Source organism: Purpureocillium lilacinum (genome assembly GCF_023168085.1).
Source record: "Purpureocillium lilacinum CBS 284.36 DNA, scaffold_7, whole genome shotgun sequence".
Classification (NCBI taxonomy): domain Eukaryota; kingdom Fungi; phylum Ascomycota; class Sordariomycetes; order Hypocreales; family Ophiocordycipitaceae; genus Purpureocillium; species Purpureocillium lilacinum.
This window is the reverse complement of record NW_027072117.1, coordinates 2959248-2976111: the sequence shown is the minus strand read 5'-3', so window position 1 is coordinate 2976111 and position 16864 is coordinate 2959248. Positions and strand designations below refer to the sequence as shown.

General features: G+C 56.5%; 7 protein-coding genes across 7 annotated transcripts; 4 read left to right on the top strand and 3 right to left on the bottom strand.

The window, feature by feature from the left end:
* Positions 1-655: 655 nt before the first annotated feature.
* PLICBS_009811 (uncharacterized protein) lies at positions 656-3354 on the top strand (the record flags this gene model as incomplete). Its single annotated transcript, XM_018328379.2, has 6 exons — positions 656-943; positions 1001-1158; positions 1218-1412; positions 1469-2803; positions 2861-3087; positions 3143-3354. 6 exons carry the CDS (start codon positions 656-658, stop codon positions 3352-3354), a joined length of 2415 nt encoding a protein of 804 aa, XP_018173065.1.
* A 108-nt stretch (positions 3355-3462) lies between these two features.
* On the bottom strand, positions 3463-5324 carry PLICBS_009810 (uncharacterized protein; the record flags this gene model as incomplete). The annotated part of the gene is made up of 3 exons (XM_018328380.2): positions 3463-3664; positions 3727-4648; positions 4703-5324. 3 exons carry the CDS (start codon positions 5322-5324, stop codon positions 3463-3465), a joined length of 1746 nt encoding a protein of 581 aa, XP_018173066.2.
* Positions 5325-5964: 640 nt separating this feature from the next.
* PLICBS_009809 (uncharacterized protein) lies at positions 5965-7411 on the top strand (the record flags this gene model as incomplete). The annotated part of the gene is made up of 4 exons (XM_018328381.2): positions 5965-6241; positions 6285-6771; positions 6829-7137; positions 7204-7411. 4 exons carry the CDS (start codon positions 5965-5967, stop codon positions 7409-7411), a joined length of 1281 nt encoding a protein of 426 aa, XP_018173067.2.
* Positions 7412-9335: 1924 nt separating this feature from the next.
* On the top strand, positions 9336-9800 carry PLICBS_009808 (uncharacterized protein; the record flags this gene model as incomplete). The annotated part of the gene is made up of 1 exon (XM_018328382.2): positions 9336-9800. One exon carries the CDS (start codon positions 9336-9338, stop codon positions 9798-9800), a length of 465 nt encoding a protein of 154 aa, XP_018173068.1.
* A 959-nt stretch (positions 9801-10759) lies between these two features.
* On the top strand, positions 10760-11107 carry PLICBS_009807 (uncharacterized protein; the record flags this gene model as incomplete). Its single annotated transcript, XM_018328383.2, has 1 exon — positions 10760-11107. The coding sequence occupies one exon, from the start codon at positions 10760-10762 to the stop codon at positions 11105-11107; it is 348 nt and encodes a 115-aa protein (XP_018173069.2).
* A 359-nt stretch (positions 11108-11466) lies between these two features.
* Positions 11467-12549, bottom strand: PLICBS_009806 (uncharacterized protein; the record flags this gene model as incomplete). Its single annotated transcript, XM_018328384.2, has 1 exon — positions 11467-12549. The coding sequence occupies one exon, from the start codon at positions 12547-12549 to the stop codon at positions 11467-11469; it is 1083 nt and encodes a 360-aa protein (XP_018173070.2).
* A 999-nt stretch (positions 12550-13548) lies between these two features.
* Positions 13549-16159, bottom strand: PLICBS_009805 (uncharacterized protein; the record flags this gene model as incomplete). The annotated part of the gene is made up of 3 exons (XM_018328385.2): positions 13549-14227; positions 14291-14630; positions 14689-16159. 3 exons carry the CDS (start codon positions 16157-16159, stop codon positions 13549-13551), a joined length of 2490 nt encoding a protein of 829 aa, XP_018173071.2.
* Positions 16160-16864: the final 705 nt, after the last annotated feature.

Genomic DNA, 16864 nt, shown 5'->3' with positions numbered 1-16864 from the left:
GAGGCGCGTGGTTGCAGTTCCGCTTTCGGTGACGATCCACGTCTTGGGTGGCAATCCCCCGGCCGCGGCTCCGCACCTTGGAAAGGGGTGCGGGTGCGAGGCCAGGGCCTTTTGGACAATCCACATCTGACCACGCCCGGACGGGCATAGCATCGAACGGGGGCAAAGGTTCCCACGAGCAAACGGGAAGGCGACCATTGCATCGCGAATGGCACGGACCTGACGTGACGGCTTCACATGGACGTGGACAGGAACAGCGCGCGCGCCCGCGGGCAAGCTCAAGGTTCGCCCCCCGGATGGCGCCCAAGGCCCAAGGGGCCGCCCGCCGGCTGCCCCGTCTGGGCACTCTGTCTCGCCTCTCAGCTCCCACCCCCGTCCCCGTGGTGTCGCACACACCCCCGTCCGGGCTCGTCGATCGCCTGTGCTGTGCGAGGTCACAGACGAGAGCGGTGCTTGCAGAGTCGTATCATCGCGCGGGCGGCCCTTGCCAGAGCGCTCGATCTCATAAACGCTCGTTCCCGCACCTGTCTGTGCATGGCTCTTTCCCTTCTCCCATGTCTCTGTAGCGCACATTGTCAGATCGATCCCGGTACGGACCACACTGCGATCAGCACCCTCCAGCTGTGGTGCTGTGAGACATCTACCCACCGCCGCCATGGGCCTCAAGGACAGACTCGGCGTCCGCTCGCGCGAGACGACCGACCCTGACGCTGGTGCTACGACCACCACGGGAGCTGAGATTCTCCCCAGCGTTTCTGCCAACCATGACCCCGACCGCGAGCTGCGCCGCTTTCGCAAGCAGCACAAGTGGGATCCTTTCCTCGACATTGACAAGCTCGACAACATTGACGATGCTCTCGCGTCTGGCAATGCCGAGAAGGAGGCCGCCATTGACGAGTCCTTGATCCAGGAGGACTCGCCGTACCCGGAAGTTCGGGCATCGGTAAGTTGGCTGCCAGGGCTATTTCTGGACAAAGCAGTATCTGACTGGACGAACTAGGTCCCTCCCACCGACAAGGAGATGCCCGTCAACACGGTCCGCGCCTGGGTCATCGGCAGCATTCTTTGCACTATTGTGGCAGCGTGTAACATCCTGCTCAACCTTCGTCGTACTCCCATTTCTATCAACTCCACCGTCGTCCAGTTGATTGCCTACCCGTACGTCCCCCTTTCATGGTGATCTCATTATGGCATCTGTGTCGCTAACGTGGCTCAAGATTGGGTCTCGGATGGGCCAAGTACATGCCCGAAGCCTCGTTCAGGCTCTTCGGCCACACGATCGAGCTGAACCCCGGTCCCTTCAATGTCAAGGAGCACACCATCATCACGATGATGACTGCCGCAGGCAGCAGTATCAGCTACTCGATCGACATTCTTCTTGCACAGGAGATCTTCTATAAGCAGTACTTCAAGTTCGTCTTCCTCTCTAGACGTCACCCCTAGGGACCACGCTGACTCTGTGACTTAGATGGGGATTCCAGATCCTGCTCATGCTCTCGACCCAGGCCATGGGCTTTGGCGTTGCTGGAGTCGCACGCCGATTCCTCATCTGGCCGTCCTCGATGGTGTGGCCTGCGACCCTCATTACGTGTACCGTCATGTACTCTCTCCACGATCACAGGGCGTCCGACCCCTCGCAGACGAACGGCTGGAAGATTGGCCGATATAGCTTCTTCCTGCTCGTCGCTTTGCTGACCTTTGCGTGGGAGTGGTTCCCCTTGGTTATTGCCCCTTTCCTCAGCTACTTCATGTGGGCTACGTGGATTGCGCCCGAGAACGTTGTTGTCAACCAGCTCTTTGGCGGCAACACCGGTCTGGGCCTGATCCCAATCTCTTTCGATTGGTCCAGTGTCACAGCCTTCTTGAGCAGCCCGCTGCAGACGCCTGCTTTCGCTATCGGCAACGTTGCTGTCGGTCTTTTGCTCTCAACACTCGGTGCGATCGGCCTTGCCTATGGCGGACCCGAGTACTATAGGTACCTGCCCATGAGCGCCAACTCCAACTTCGATCGTTTCGCACAGCCGTACAACACGTCTCGCATTTTGAACGCCGACTTCACCGTCAACGAGACCGCCTATAAGGAGTATTCACCTATTCTTTTGGGACCGACCTTCTCGCTGTCGTACGGATTGTCGTTCGCAACGCTGATTTCCACCATCACTCATGTTGCTCTCTTCTACGGAGCTGACGTCTGGCACCGCGCCTGGGATTCGAAGTACGAGGAGCCTGACGTGCATCTCAAGCTCATGCGCCGCTACAAGGAGGCACCTGAGTGGTGGTTCGCTACCATCTTCGTCGTTAGCTTCGCCTTCGGTATGATTGCATGCCAGGTCTGGAAGACGCACCTGCCCTGGTGGGCATACATCATCTGCATCCTTATCGGCGTTGTCCTGTTCGTTCCTATTGGCATGGTCCAGGCTATTACCAACCAGCAGACCGGTCTGAACGTCATCACCGAAATGGTCGTCGGCTACATGATCCCAGGCCGACCCGTCGCCATGATGCTGTTCAAGTCCTGGGGATACATGCTTTCCTACAACGGCTTGACGTACATTTCCGACATGAAGGTTGGTCACTACATGAAGATCCCACCTCGCAGCATGTTTGCTGCTCAGGCATTCGCTGTGATTTGGCTGTCTTTCGTGCAAGTCGCTACCTATAACTTCCTCCGAGGAAACATCAAGGAGATCTGCACGCCTCACCAGACCCAAGGATTGACCTGCCCCAACGCGCGAACATTCTACAATGCCAGTGTCATTTGGGGTGCCATTGGACCGAAGCGAGTCTTCGGTGCGGGCGCGATGTGAGTATTCTCGTCAACTGAGGCAGCAAGATGTGCAAAGTGCTAACGTGTATGCAGTTACTCTTGGACGAACTGGTTCTGGTTCATCGGTTTCGCTATTCCTGTGATCCAGTTCTTTGTCGCCCGGCGCTATCCCCGCAGCTGGACTCGTTACATCATCACCCCGGCCATCTTTGGTGCTGCTGGACAGATTCCTCCCGCTACCCTCTACTTCCTGTTGCAGTGGGTCATCATCGGCCTCATCTTTAACGGTCTGATCCGCCGCAAGTTCTTTGGCTGGTGGAGTACGTGCAATGAATCTACACCCCTTAGTAGAACATTAAACTGACATCTAGATAGGCCGATACAACTATGCCATGTCCGGCGCGCTCGACATTGGCACCGCTCTGTGCACTGTCATTTCAGGCCTTGGACTTGGACTTAGCGAGACAAACTTCCCTGACTGGTGGGGAACCCTCGTCTGGCAGAACACGCTCGACTACAACGGGACTGCGGTCACGAGGCAGTTTATCGAGAATGTGACGGAACCTCTGGGCCCAAGCTCTTGGTAGACGGCGGTACATATCTTGGGAACTTTGTGATGGCAGATTTAATGTAGTTCGCGGAGGAGAGATGAATATGATGCCTTAACGACTGTAACCTTACATACCCTGTGTTTGTTAGTATCGTGCCTGACGCGGCAACCCCGATTCATCGTGTTCCGCATCCCACTGGTCAAGCTCGTTGAGCGGGACTTTGACAAGACGATGCGTGTTGGCACCGTCATGGTCGATCTCCAAGATTTCCGTTCGGATCTTATACTTCCGCCATCTCGGGATGAGATACATCCAAAAGACGTAGTAGATACCGCAAAGTATCATCCTAAGAAGTTAGTGGACGTTCTGGTATGTTCGTCGATGCGTTTGAAGGCATCTGGCACTTACACTCCAATTCCCGTGATGCAGTAAGTGGCGTAAAAGAAAGAGACATCCCCAGCGTAGATCCCGCCCTTTGGTGGCCACCACGGCATGACCAAGATGTAAACTTGGATCAGGTTGAAAAATATCAAGAACCCATCCCACACGCGGAATTGAGACGGCGGGAACTTGTTGCGGCTGCGACGCCGACGCACCAGCCACAGGCCGATGGCCAAAGCGAAGTGGAACATGGCCTCGGGGTACGTTTTGAGGCTGACGACGAAAGTGAACGCGTCCCCGGCTGGCGGAGCAGCAATCATGACAAAGGTCATGGCCCATTTGAGGACGTACGGCCCCAGAGGAGTTCCAAATGGCTTTGTTGAGACCCAAAATGGCGTAAAGGGTAGGACCCCTTGGCGGCCGATCTCGCGAATCAGGCGGGATTGGCCCACTAACACGGCGAGAAGGTTGCCGTACGCGCTCAGCAACACCAGCACATTGAGAGCCGTCTCAGCGCCTCCCTTGCCAAAAACGGTCCTGAAGAAGATAGACGCTGCGATCTCCTTGGAAGCACTGAACTCGGCTTTGTCAACAGCGGCGAAGTATGCAATGTTGCAAAGCACGTATAAAACGGCAACCACCAGAATGGAGAGCAGACCGTGCCTCTTGATTGTAGGAATCGGATTCTTAATCTCGTTGACGACGTTGAAGGCGTTGGAGTAACCAGTGTAGGAGAAGACAATGCTGACTAGAGCTGTGGCCAGGTCGTTGCCGCTGTTAGTCGTGCCCTGGAATGAGTTTTGGAAGTTGTGCCCCGGATGTGACACTCGGGAGACATGGCCACCAAGCACGACGAATCCAGTGATGCTGATGAAGATGAGAGTGAGTATCTTCAGGGCGCCGAGGACATTCACAGCCCAAAGCGAGTACTTGTTGTGGGCGATGACACCTGCAGGTTCAATTGTCAGTGACAGGTCGGGGGAGGCTGGGAGGAGATACGAACAGATGACTGCTAGAGTATACGCAGCGATAGCCACACCCTTCATCTGCCAATCCGTCGGAGTCTGTCCAGCAATGCGCCACAGATATCTCGAGAGCACGACGGCGTTGCTACTACTGAACGACAGAACGACGGATTGGACAGCGAAAGCGATTGGGAGAAAGAATCGTGGCCGCGGGTATGCTTGCTCAAGGTACACGACCTCGGAACCGCTTCGGTTGGGAAAGTAGCTGGCATACTCGAGGTAGACGCCGAACCCAGCAAAGGCCATGACCGCACCGATGGACCAGTAGATCAGCGACAGACCGACCGATCCCGTTGCCTTGAGGATGCTGCCGGGTACCGAAAAGATTCCTGTACCAATCATCTGATTCACGTTGAGAAAGATGATGGTGAGGGATCCGACGTGGTAGCCCAGAGGGGACGTGGACTCAACCGGAGCGCCGACCGCCTCCTGGTAAGTCGCTCCAGATCCATTGCCGCCCTTGACTCTGGTGAAGGCAAGACTGCCATCGTGGACGATATCCGGTTGAGGGTCCGAGTCGTATTGGTACTCCCCGCCCAGCTCAACTGCGGCCGGCTCGGGGCTCGACTTGCGCCGAAACGACGACAACCAGGGGCTCATCGCTGCGAGTGCAGGTCAATGCCACGTTTTGTTGTCGGGTTGCACGAGAAACAGATGACTGCGAGAAAGCCCAGCGTCAAATTAAACTTTTATCATTGTTCAGGCGCCACCGTAGTCCTTATGAGCCGTACTCAATTACCGTGTTTGGGCTTGCTGCTACGCCTACACGTAACGCCAAGGTCTTCTCTCATAGATGCATGCAATGTCGCAACTTGGAAAGTCAGGGTCGTCCCCGCTCCTTTGGCCACATGCGGTCAGGTTCCCCGTTGGTATCGATGATGCATGGCATGTCTGCTTGCCTCAGACGAACACCTCTCCACCAAGATTTGCCTTGGGCAGCTCCCCTCTCGGTTTGGCTCATGCGGCAGATCTACATGGAGTCTTTATACGGCCTCAGTCATTGGTTCATGTTCTCCAAGCCTGTGATAACAGACCTCCCAGTGGCCGCTAGTGCTGGGGGAGACAGCAGTTGCGCCATTTCGAACGCAGATCTCGCGATCGATCCCACGTGGTATATCAAGGAGCAGCCCCTTGGAAAAGCACCCTTGGCCATGTCGCTACCCCGCACTAAGACGAGCATACCGCGGTTATCTCATTTAACAATTGGAATTGCTTGCGCTCCAACGCATCATTGTAAAACATGGCGAAGGTGGCTGTGAACTCAACTGGGCCGCCCGGCCAGCCAGATATTGCATACACGCCAGATTGGGAGAAGTACCAGGCACGGGTCGAGAGGCGTCGCGCTAGCGAAGATCTGGCGCAAACCTTACCTGATGCCTTCCCGGCGAGACTCGATTCGACCCTGGCCTGGGACGGCGCCACTGTCGCCGAGCATTACGACTATGCCTACCATCTGACGGAGGCGGATCTTGGTGAAATCGATGGAGCAGTGGCGCACTTCAAATGCAAGTATTCGAGTTATTCTTCAAATATTTCCGGTGTCGTTCTGACCGGCATCAGCACTGGGAAAGCCCCTCGGCGAGTTGAGCCAGCAAACCTTCCCCCTGCAAGACCTGCATGCAACTCTGCGGGGCGTGTCCAAAGACGTTCATGATGGGTACGGCTTCAAGGTCGTCCGTGGGGTGCCAATTCACAAATACTCGCGCGAGGAAAACATCATCATTTACGCTGGCCTGGCAGCGCATGTCGCTTCCACGCGCGGGCGACAGGACCACCAGTTTAATGGCAAACCCGCCGACGTGGTGCTCGCGCACATCAAGGACTTGTCGCGAGAGTTCGACGCGCAGAGCATCGGCTCACCCGCGTACACGACAGAGAAGCAAGTTTTCCACACCGACAGCGGAGACATCATTGCTCTTTTCGCATTGAGCGCCGCAGAAGAAGGCGGCGAGAGCTACCTGTCGAGCAGCTGGACGGTCTACAACGAGCTGGCCGCAACGCGTCCCGACCTGATCAGGACCCTGGCCGAGCCGTGGGATGTTGACGAGTAAGTTCTTTGTGCGACGCCCAAAAGTTCTTCAGCATGACTGACTGGCTCCAACAGATTCGGCAAGACCGGGCCTCCAGGTTTCACGCGGCGGCCGCTGCTGTACCACCAACCTGCCACCGGCAGTGACCCGGAGCGACTGCTCATTCAGTATGCCCGGCGGGCGTTTGTCGGGTACTGGGGCCTGCCCCGAAGCGCAAACATCCCCGCAAAAACGGAGGCTCAGGCAGAGGCGCTGGATGCACTGCATTATACTGCCGAGAAGCATGCAGTTGCGCTCGAGTTCCGCCCGGGCGATATCCAATTCGCCAACAATCTCAGCATCTTCCACGCGCGGGGCTCTTTCCGAGATTCCGCCCAGAAGCAGTGAGCATCTCCGATAGGACACCACCGTTGTGAATCTTTTCTGCCATCTAACCATTTACTCGCTAGACGCCATCTCGTTAGGCTGTGGCTCCGCGACGATGAGCTTGCTTGGAAGATACCCGAGGCTCTCAAGAGTAGATGGGATCGTGTGTATGAGGGCGTGACGGCAGAGAAGCAGGTGTTCCCACTGGAGCCCTCCATTCGGTCTGCATCTTCGGGAAAGCCGGCACAGCCGATTGTGCAGCAGCCTGCAGCCGTTGCGGCATCTGCTTGAATGGCGTGGAAATGTGTTCCCGCCATTTTTTATGGCACCACGTGGGGGTTGGCTCGGAGAGTAATGCGAAAGGCAGGCAAGCCGGTCGCCAGTGCATGCAAGACAGTTAATACTGCCAATCTCGCAAGTTATCGATGCTCTCACACTGTGGTCCGAAGACGGACGCAGCTCCATGTCATTCGGCTTAGATCAACGCGAACAGGTCAGACACCACGCCACTTTGCCGTTGGCCATGCATTGCAACGCTCCTGTAGTAATAATAGAGTAGTGTTCGCGCTTCAATTGCGCACGTAAGAATGATATTTTATACCCAAATGTTGATGGAAGACTACTCTCAGCACCTTGGAAATGCCCAGCAACCGTGCCCAGGGCGTTGAGGGCTATCAGGCAGAATTGCGCAGGGTCGGGCATTACTATGAGAGGCAGCCTGATGTTCGGACGAACCAGTGCCAATGCCCTGACTTCTGGGCCGGTTTCACGACATCAAAACCCGCCAGCTATGTCCAACATACGAAGCATGTCCTGGTGGTATTGCCGCGGGGCTCGGAGAGATTCTCGGTCATGAGTATGCAACGACCGGCCTATCCAGTGCCTGCGCACTACACGACATGCTTGTGAAGAGGAATGAGACTCCAATCACTCCATTCACCAAGCTCCCGGTAACAGGACCCACTGCCAGGACCCTGTCCACTCACGTTGATGTGACTCTGGGTGATCGACAACGGAACATTGAGGGCACTGCTGCGGCAGGTGGCCTGACATTCTTCTCGGATAGGAGTCAGCATCGCCTCCATGTCAGAATACGTGCACTTGTTGAAATAACTTTAATCGTATACTCACGCGGACGCATTTTTGTCTAGTCTCGTTGACGGCATGGGCCAGTATTCTGATGACGCACTTCGTTCTATTTTAGTAGGCAGGGTACCGGGTCAACCGAGGCCGACGCACAGCGGAAGCCCACAGCCAAACATGGCATTGGAATGGATATGCCCTCCAAGCGGCAAAGTTCCCCGCCACCAGACTGTACGTGTATACGTAGCGGAACCTGACATGAACTGGCACAGCACCGCGGCCATGAGCTTCTGTGTGCCAGTCGCATCGAGGATTACAACCCGTTTCTGAACGCCGCGCGGTATCTAAGGAGGGAACCCAGATGAGAGTCTCCGCATTTTGCACACAAAAGCGAAACTGCCTTGACAGCAGAAGTCCCGGCTGCATGCCGTGAATGGCGTGGTGAGCATTCAGGCGTTCAGCTCGCACGAAACCGCACAGATCTTGCCGACAGAGCCGCCCCGAACGAGCAATTCGTAGTCATGCATGTTAACAAGCTATCCACGTATGCGCGGCGGCGCGTCCTGCCGTCCATGGTTCCACGGGTGGCTGACAGGACAGGTTAGGCTTTCCCCGGACGTTTCTGGACGCGGCAGAGCCAATATTGCGGCGCTCGTGCAGAACGGCCGATCGGGCTGAGCCGTGATGAAGTAATCCCTGCCCTGGGGGCTGCACGCTGAATGGCCACGACGTGCCGTAAGCTCGTATTATGCTCGGCACCTGACTTCATTCTTTCCCGTCACCGTCATTTTGCTGCGTTTACACTTCTCGTATTTTGTGCGCGTTGTGCTTGGCCCGTCGATCTTGTCCGAATCCCCGAATGAGGCTCTCCCCGCAAGGCTTCACGGCTCGAGTAAGCATGCTCGCGCTCGTCGTCTCATTCGCGATTCGACAATGAGTCGGCCCAACACTGAGCCGGCCAGCACAGCGGCGACAATGAGCTGGCTCGAGACGACGAGAGAGCCTGCGCAGTATAAAAAGGGTTCTCGATGTCGTCTCATCTCGACTCCATCTGAAGTAGAAGGCAGCAGCACCTTTGTCTCTACCCTTGAAGCATTCATACCTCGACCAAAGCAAGAACAACAGCTTCAAAATGTTGAACAAGCTCAGCCTCCTTGCCGTTGGTGCCGCTCTGGCCCAGCTCACCTCTGCCGTGGGCAACGCGCGTGTCAAGAACAACTGCCCCTTTGCCGTGACTGCTTGGTCGGTCGGCAGCGACATCTCGGATCCTCACACCCTGAGCACTGGCAAGTCCTACGGCGAGCCTTTCAGCCGTGACCCCAAGACCGGCGGCCGGGCAATTAAGGTGACGATCGATCCCGATGGCCTGTGGACTGGCAAGCCGCAGACCATCTACGCCTACAACCTGGATGGCAACACGGTCTGGTACGACTTGAGCGATGTATTTGGAGACGCTTTCAAGGGCCACAAGCTCAAGGTGGCGTCTGCCGACCCGGCTTGCCCCTCGATCGTTTGGGAGGACGGTGTGCCCCCGGCTGGCAGCCAGGTGAAGAACTGCGGTTCCGGAGCTGATGTCACTCTGACTCTTTGTGCATGAGGTGTCGAGCTGGGCTGAGGCCGCCGTTCGTCGGTAAACTTGTCGGATTCGATGCTTTTGCTTCGGAACTGCCTTGACAGGATAGGATAAAGTTCTGCTCTTCATGTTTTATATTACAACAATGAAAACGACGTTTTTACCTTTACCCTCCCCATTGGCAGAGCCGGGCAGCGCCGGTCTTGCTGATTAAGTCATAAACGGGCAGAGCTAGGCAACATGAAGCTTGGCTGCTTGACTGGCCGGGTGAAGTGATGCGGTCAGGATATGACTGCCAATTGGTGTGGTCGGGGTGGTGCATCTCCCCAGTGCCTTGTTGTGCGGATCGCACAAGCACGTCAGCCGCTCAACATGCTACGTATGTCGTTCAACACTGAGTGTGACGAAGCTCATTCATTTATTAGGTCATCAATTGTTGAGTTGGGCCATGAAACAAATGAGGATGGCATCGCGCTCCTTGTCCCATTGTGATGGTCGCGCATTGTCAAAACGCCGCCAAAATCACGACACCGGCCAAGGTGAGACATTCACTGGCAACGCAACGACCTCAATGTCACCCTCGGCATTTGATCGTACCAGGACTCGGCAGTATTTATAGAGGCAAGATGCAGCCTATAGCGCCAGTCAGTGCCGTCGCTGTTGCCCATTAATTGAGATCAGCGGCCATGGCGCATGGCATCATACACGCTACAATGTCGTCGCGCAGTTGCGCCCTCAGCTGAAAGGACGCGGGAGGCAAACACCACTGCCAGGACGACCTTAGGCAATCACAACTGCAATTATAAGAACTCTCCGCCAGTTTCTGAAGTCCATCGCGTGCTGCACAATTGCTCATTGTTCTTTTTGCTCTGAACATTCTCGGTGTCGTCCTTCGAATAAATCGCGTTGTCACCTTCCTTGCAGCAAGCCGCATTCACACAAACTTACACCAAGTCCTGCACAAACCTCACCACACATCCACGATGAAGTACTTCACTGCCACGCTCTTGGCTGCCCTAGTGGCTGGCGCTGCTGCCGCACCTGCCATCGTTCCTGGTCTTCCCGAAGGGGACTCATCGCTCACCAAGACCTTGACCGATCTTCCCGAGGTTATGAGTGGTCTCACTGGCGGTCTCGGCAAGCGAGACGTGCCCGTTGTCGATGAAATCGTCGACGTAGTCCAAGAGGAGACCGAGGGCACCCCCGTCAAAGGCCGTGATGTCCCTCTTCTTGGCGGCCACTCCGGCCTTCTCCAAGGTCTCGGAGAAACGCTCGACTCCGTCGAGAAGATTGTTCCCGTCCTCGGAGGTCGTTCCTCCGACGCCGAGTAAACAACCATCGCGCACCTACAATCCATCGATGCACCAATAATACGCGAATTGCTGCTTGGTCCGGGTCGCAAACAGAGCGGAAGCAAACATGAATTGATCCAAACCGCGACGCGGAGAGTTTGGCTAGGGACAAAACACAAACTGGAAGGGCAGAATATATTCCGCTTGTACATATCTTCAGTCATTGAACATTTCTTAAATACGTGTAATTAGTCAATATACTGCGCATCCGCAGCGGTTACATGCCCATGCGCATAGCCGCTGTCGAAAGCGTGCGTCCTCCTGATATGATCTTGGGAGGGGACTCGTGAAAAAGAAGCGGCCTGGGCCGCGCATCGCCTGAGTTCGAGTAAAAAGAATTACAGAATATCCTCCGGCTTGACAATGACCCAGTTCTTGTCAGCCGTCACGGGCAACCCCTCTTCTTTTTGCTCCTTAGCATACTGCTTGATCATGCCATTCAGCTGGTTCATGGACTTCTCCTTTCGGTTGATCCAGAGATGTATACCGCCTCGCGCGACGTCGACTCCATGGAACAGCATGGGCCCGTCACTGGCAGGTGTGTCTCCGCCGACAAGGATCGGCTTTCTCCAGTTGCTAATATAAGACAGCACGGCAGCCCACTTTCCAGTTTGCCACGTGTTCGGCGTCCAAAGCGTAGGAGTCATGACAAGATCCAAGGTCGCTGACATGTCGTAGGTGCCGTCGGCAATTTGCGACCGTACGGATGTTATGGCACCCGAGGTTTGGTTCTTCAACAGTAGCGAAACGCCAATGACGTTTTCCGGCTTCATGTTGTAACCGTACTTGGGGTCCGTGACCATCAGTCGCACGAGCTCCTCAGCCGACGCGCTCATGATGTAAACCTCAATCCCATTGTTTTGGAGCTTATTGTACAGCTCGACCTGGCCCCGGAAGATTCGAGGCGGGTTTACAGTCGTGTTTGTCGGCACGCCGTCCACGTATTCCGTTGTCGGGATTGATGAGTTGAGAGCCAGGAGCTCGTCGATGTAGACTTTGAGTTGTCGGAGCGGGATGTTGCTGAACACTTCGGCCGAGAAAGGATAACAGAGGATGTCATCAATGTCGCATAGCCGGTTGTAGTAGCTGTATAGGCTCTCTTTGTATGTGGGTGTGTCTTTGAACGGAATGATCTTGAGAGACGGATCAATCGTGTCGCGCGAGATGACCCCCTTGTTCTCTAAGAACGGGATCATCGACTCCTCAATATCGTACTGGTAGCTCGTATTGTCCATGTCAAACACGGCATAACGTCCGGAGTGCGCATTGGCTGCGATCATGGCATTCAGAGCCCTGGCAGCGGCGGGAGGCCAATGTTTCAGCGCCGGGCCGGCAGTACACTTCTTGGCCGCCGCCGCCGCCGCAGCAGCGGGCCCAGCGAGCGCCAACGACAGCAGCGAAACGAGCGCGAGGGGTGCCATGGCGGAGGACAGAGTCTGGGCCGGGACAATTGTTTGTGGAGAAGTCGGGGTGAGATCGTTCCCGCGTCCCGGGAGCGTGGACACGCGGGTTTATATAATGTGGAATGCTCACAATGAACCCCTGTCACCATGGTGTCCAGAATGTCTCCAACGGTTCATCGGCGTTGGCCCCGAGTAACCTGGGCTCGGCGATTGAGCCGAATGCTGGGGGGAGAGGGGTCGATGGGCCAAATTGGCGCGGCTACAGGAGGGGAACAATTTGGCGCGGCAGGCGGTTCACATTGCAATTGGCTCGATAACACAGATGCGCGTTGGCGTGGCCCTTGTTTGTACGGTGGCCAACTGCTCCCGTACTTCGTAATAACTGAGCGAACCGCACCAGCGCACTGGCCCATGGCGGCGGTCTGACTGCCCGTGGACGCCTGCCGTCTGAATGATGGAAATACTCGAGACGGGCGCGGTCCGCACGGAGTAGGACATCATCGTCAGTTTGGCACACTGACCTGTTTATCACTTCCATCGCTTGAACAGTTAGTGGAGTGGGTGCCCATGTCACTAAGCGAGCCCATCGTGATGAATCCACAGATTACAGGATGAACTAGTCAGCTGTGATCCGCAATCACCTCCACTGGGACACCGACACCCGAGATGCTCAGCGGGCCGAAATGTCCATTGCCAAGCCCCTGCCAATCTGGGGTATTGGTTCCACCGCCCCGTTTCCCTCGCTTCCTGTCCCAGCCACCCAGGACCAGCAAGGTGTCGCGTGAGCAACCGATCGCGGAGAGGGAGGCCGGTTGCCGCGCTGTTGTCGGATCGGCTGCAGGCTGACCTACGTACGGAAGAAGTTGGCAGGATGGTACTGTCAGGCTATGGCACAGTTCAGGCAAGCAAGGACTAAATAAACCACACATTCGCGAAACACCTGACAGCACGTGGCAACGGGTAGAAGGTATGGTAAGGCCAACAATATTGCACAGGCGTAGCCAGAGTGCTCACTGGCTAGCTACTGCTTCCTCCAGGGCCAAAGTAGCTCCGGTAGGCCAAAGAACCGCCAGCGACGCCAGTTTCCACGTCTCTGGCTGATCGTGCGCCATTAGTCTCGGAGTACCGTCCCAGAGTGGGCGGTCTGTCCCGGACGGTTGTTCCCCATTTGCTCTCCTTGCTTCCAAGAGTGAGCACGAGCTCCTTGCCCTCCGTGAAGAAGGAGTGGTCGACCCAATTCTTGTCGTAGCGCTTGCCGTTCAAAGTCGCCTTCTGGATGTAGACGTTCTTGTATGTCGGGTCAAAGTTGACGTTGCGGATCCTGGCTGTTTTCCCCGTAGTGGGATGCGTGATGTTGACGCTCTCAAAGTACGGCGGTATGATCAGGTACACGTTCTGGCCAGGGTTGGGGAATAGGCCCATCATGCTGAAGGCGAGGAACGACCCCATGGCACCGCTGTCATCGTTGCCAGGCAGCCCGGGGGGCGTTGGTTCGAAGAACTTGGGAATGTAGAAGTGGCTCCGCAGTGCCGAGAGCGCAGGGCGCCCAGCGTAGTGGTACTGGAAGACGGTGAGGAAGGCCGGCTCATTGCCGATGTAGGTGATGCCATGGTCGTGAAGGTAGTCCAACCGGCGCACGAAGCCGTCGGATCCACCGTACAGGTCGATAAGCTCCGCTTGGGCGTGTGGCACGAAGCTGCAGCGAATGCATCATTAGCCTTCTTCGACTTCACCTTTATGCAACGTGGATAATACTCACAAGCCGTACTCCCAAATGCTACTCTCAAAAGTCTCCGGGCCATTGTTCTGAAGCGAGCAGACGCTCTTGTCGTCAATGTTGCTGCAGTTGAGCGGATTCTGGTAGCCCCATGTCTGATTCAGGTACCTGGGCTGGAAGAAGCCGGTGAACCCCGTGTCAGTGCCGTTGGGGTAGGCTGAGGTCTGGTCCTCTCGGTACAGGTTCTTCCAATTGCCGCTGGAAGCAATGTACTTTTCCTGTTCGCCTCTCTTGCCGAGGCCGCCGGCAAGCTGCGAAATGCAAAAGTCGTTGTACGCATACTCCAAGGTCCGGCTGATGCTGCGCGTCATGGTTCCGAAGCCTGCAGGACACGGAAACGTCAGAATTGCATGCATAGAGGCAGAGGAATGGGTACTCACCACGGAAGTCGAAATCCTGCACAGGGATGTATCCGAGTTTTTTCCAGGAGTCAATTCCACCGCGGCCGTGGCAGCACCAGTCATATGGTTCGACTTCGGCGTCCTTCTTGACCGCCTCGTACCCCTTGTTCCAATCAATCCCTCCCTTGATGCCCTTTAGGAAAACGTCGGCAAGCACGTTGTCCGCATTGGATCCACCTTGTGTGTATCCTCTGTTGAGGCTCATTCGACAGTCGGGCAACCAGCCGTCGTGCTCGTACGTCGAGATGAGGGAGCGGACCATTTGCTCGACCGCGTCAGGGTCGACAAGGGTAAGGAAAGGGAACTGAGAACGGAACAAGTCCCAGATGCAGTAGAACGAGTCAAAGTACGGCTCACTGCCGCCCCAAAGAGGATTCTCCCCGGTGTAGTTCTGTGGGTTGACCATGGTACGGTAGAAGCCAGAGTAAAAGTTGGTGATGAAGGAGGCATTGACGCCCTTGGTGTCGACGACAATCGGCGACAGCTTCTCCCGCCACGCGTCGGTCGCGTCTTTCGTATGCTTGTCAAAGTCGAAGTCGGGAACCTCCTTTTCAGCGTTGGAGCATGCCTGCTCCTTACTGATGAAGCTGAGGCCCACCCGAACAAGGACGGGGTTGTCTGCATTGGCGAAGCGCACAAAGGCACCGCCAGGCAGGGGGTAGCCGTTGATGCCCTTGGAAATCTTGAGGTCCTTCACCTCGGTGCTCGCGCGGCTGTCGACAAAGATGCCGCTGTCAGCGATCGCCGCCCCGTGGAAGTCCGTACAAAAGTACGCTGTATAGCGGCCTTGACCAAAGCTGGGGGCGAACACGCCGTCGCCTGTAATGCGACCGGAGGTTTCGTCGACGTGAACAGTAGCATTGTCCTGACGAGAGTTGGATAGGTCGGTCAAGTCTTGCAAGATGAGTGGCTTCTGCCCCTGGTCGCTTTTGGAAAAGTTAAAGCGGAACAGAGCAGTGTGATGAGTGGCCGTCATCTCGACACGCGGTCCGTTGTTGAGTGCTATCGCAAAGTATCCGGGTTTCGCCTTGACCGTGTCATTCCCGAAGTGGCCGAACCTGGCCCTCGTGCGCTTCGGGAACGCGCACCGATTGACGTCGTCGTCCGCGCAAGCATTGTAGCCAAAGAGCGGGAAGTTTCCCAGAGACGGCTCGCCGCCGGTTCCCGAGTCGTGCAAGGCGCTGAAACCGGTGACGGCAGCGCCGTCGAGCGTGAAGCCACCCTGGTTGCTGCCGCTGTCCGTGTCGGCGACCGCCTTGGCCACGCCGTACGGCACGGTCGCGCCTGGGAAGACGTTGCCGCCATTGCTTGCGCCGATGAGCTGGTCGACGTACTGCAGAGGGTCGAAGGCAGCAGGCCCGCTTGGAGTCTGGCCCTGGGCGTGTGCGAGAGTCGCGACAAGAAGCGCTGGGAGCCAGCCCATGGCCTTGGCTCTGCAAAGCAGCGTCATTGCATGAGAAGACGGAGATCCTTGACTGCAGGAGCAGAAGAAGTGATAGAAACGCGAGGCAAAAAGGAGCGGGTTACGTGCCAAGGGAGGCCGGGAATGCCAGACGCCGCTTCACCTTTGCACATGCCACAGGGCAGCGAGGGAGAGTCGCTCGCATTTTATCGCCCCGGTGGTATGCGGCCGCCCGCCTCCCCCATCATGAGCCTATTAAAGCCGGCCAACATCTAATGAAGCAAGTCATCTGCCTAGCCGTTTGCCGTGTTGCATCGCGTCGGTCGTGCTGCGGCCTGATCACTCGGTGGTGATTTCGTGGGCGAGATGGTGTTCATCCAGAGTCGATGAGCCGCTTGCCGATCACGATAAGTTGCACCGCGCAGGGGCTCGAGTATGCAATGTATGTACGCCCCTGTGCCGCGGCCGAGCTAGCGCAGGGGCCCGCCACTCGGGCGCGGAGATGGGCTGCATTTCCCGCTGCTCTCTCTGTCCAACACAACGACGGATGACGCTGGGAGATGGACATGGACCGAGATGCGAGGCTGCCGGGCAGGTAAGTTACGCGGCGCTCCGCAGCTGCGAAGTAGATGCACCCTAAGCCCGCCCGCGCCCAGTCACTTGACAATGGCCCATGATATGTACCATACTGTGGCCTTAGCGTGCCCATCGTTGAGGCTTGATCGAAGAGGAAGCTCGGGCGCGGGAGTTGTG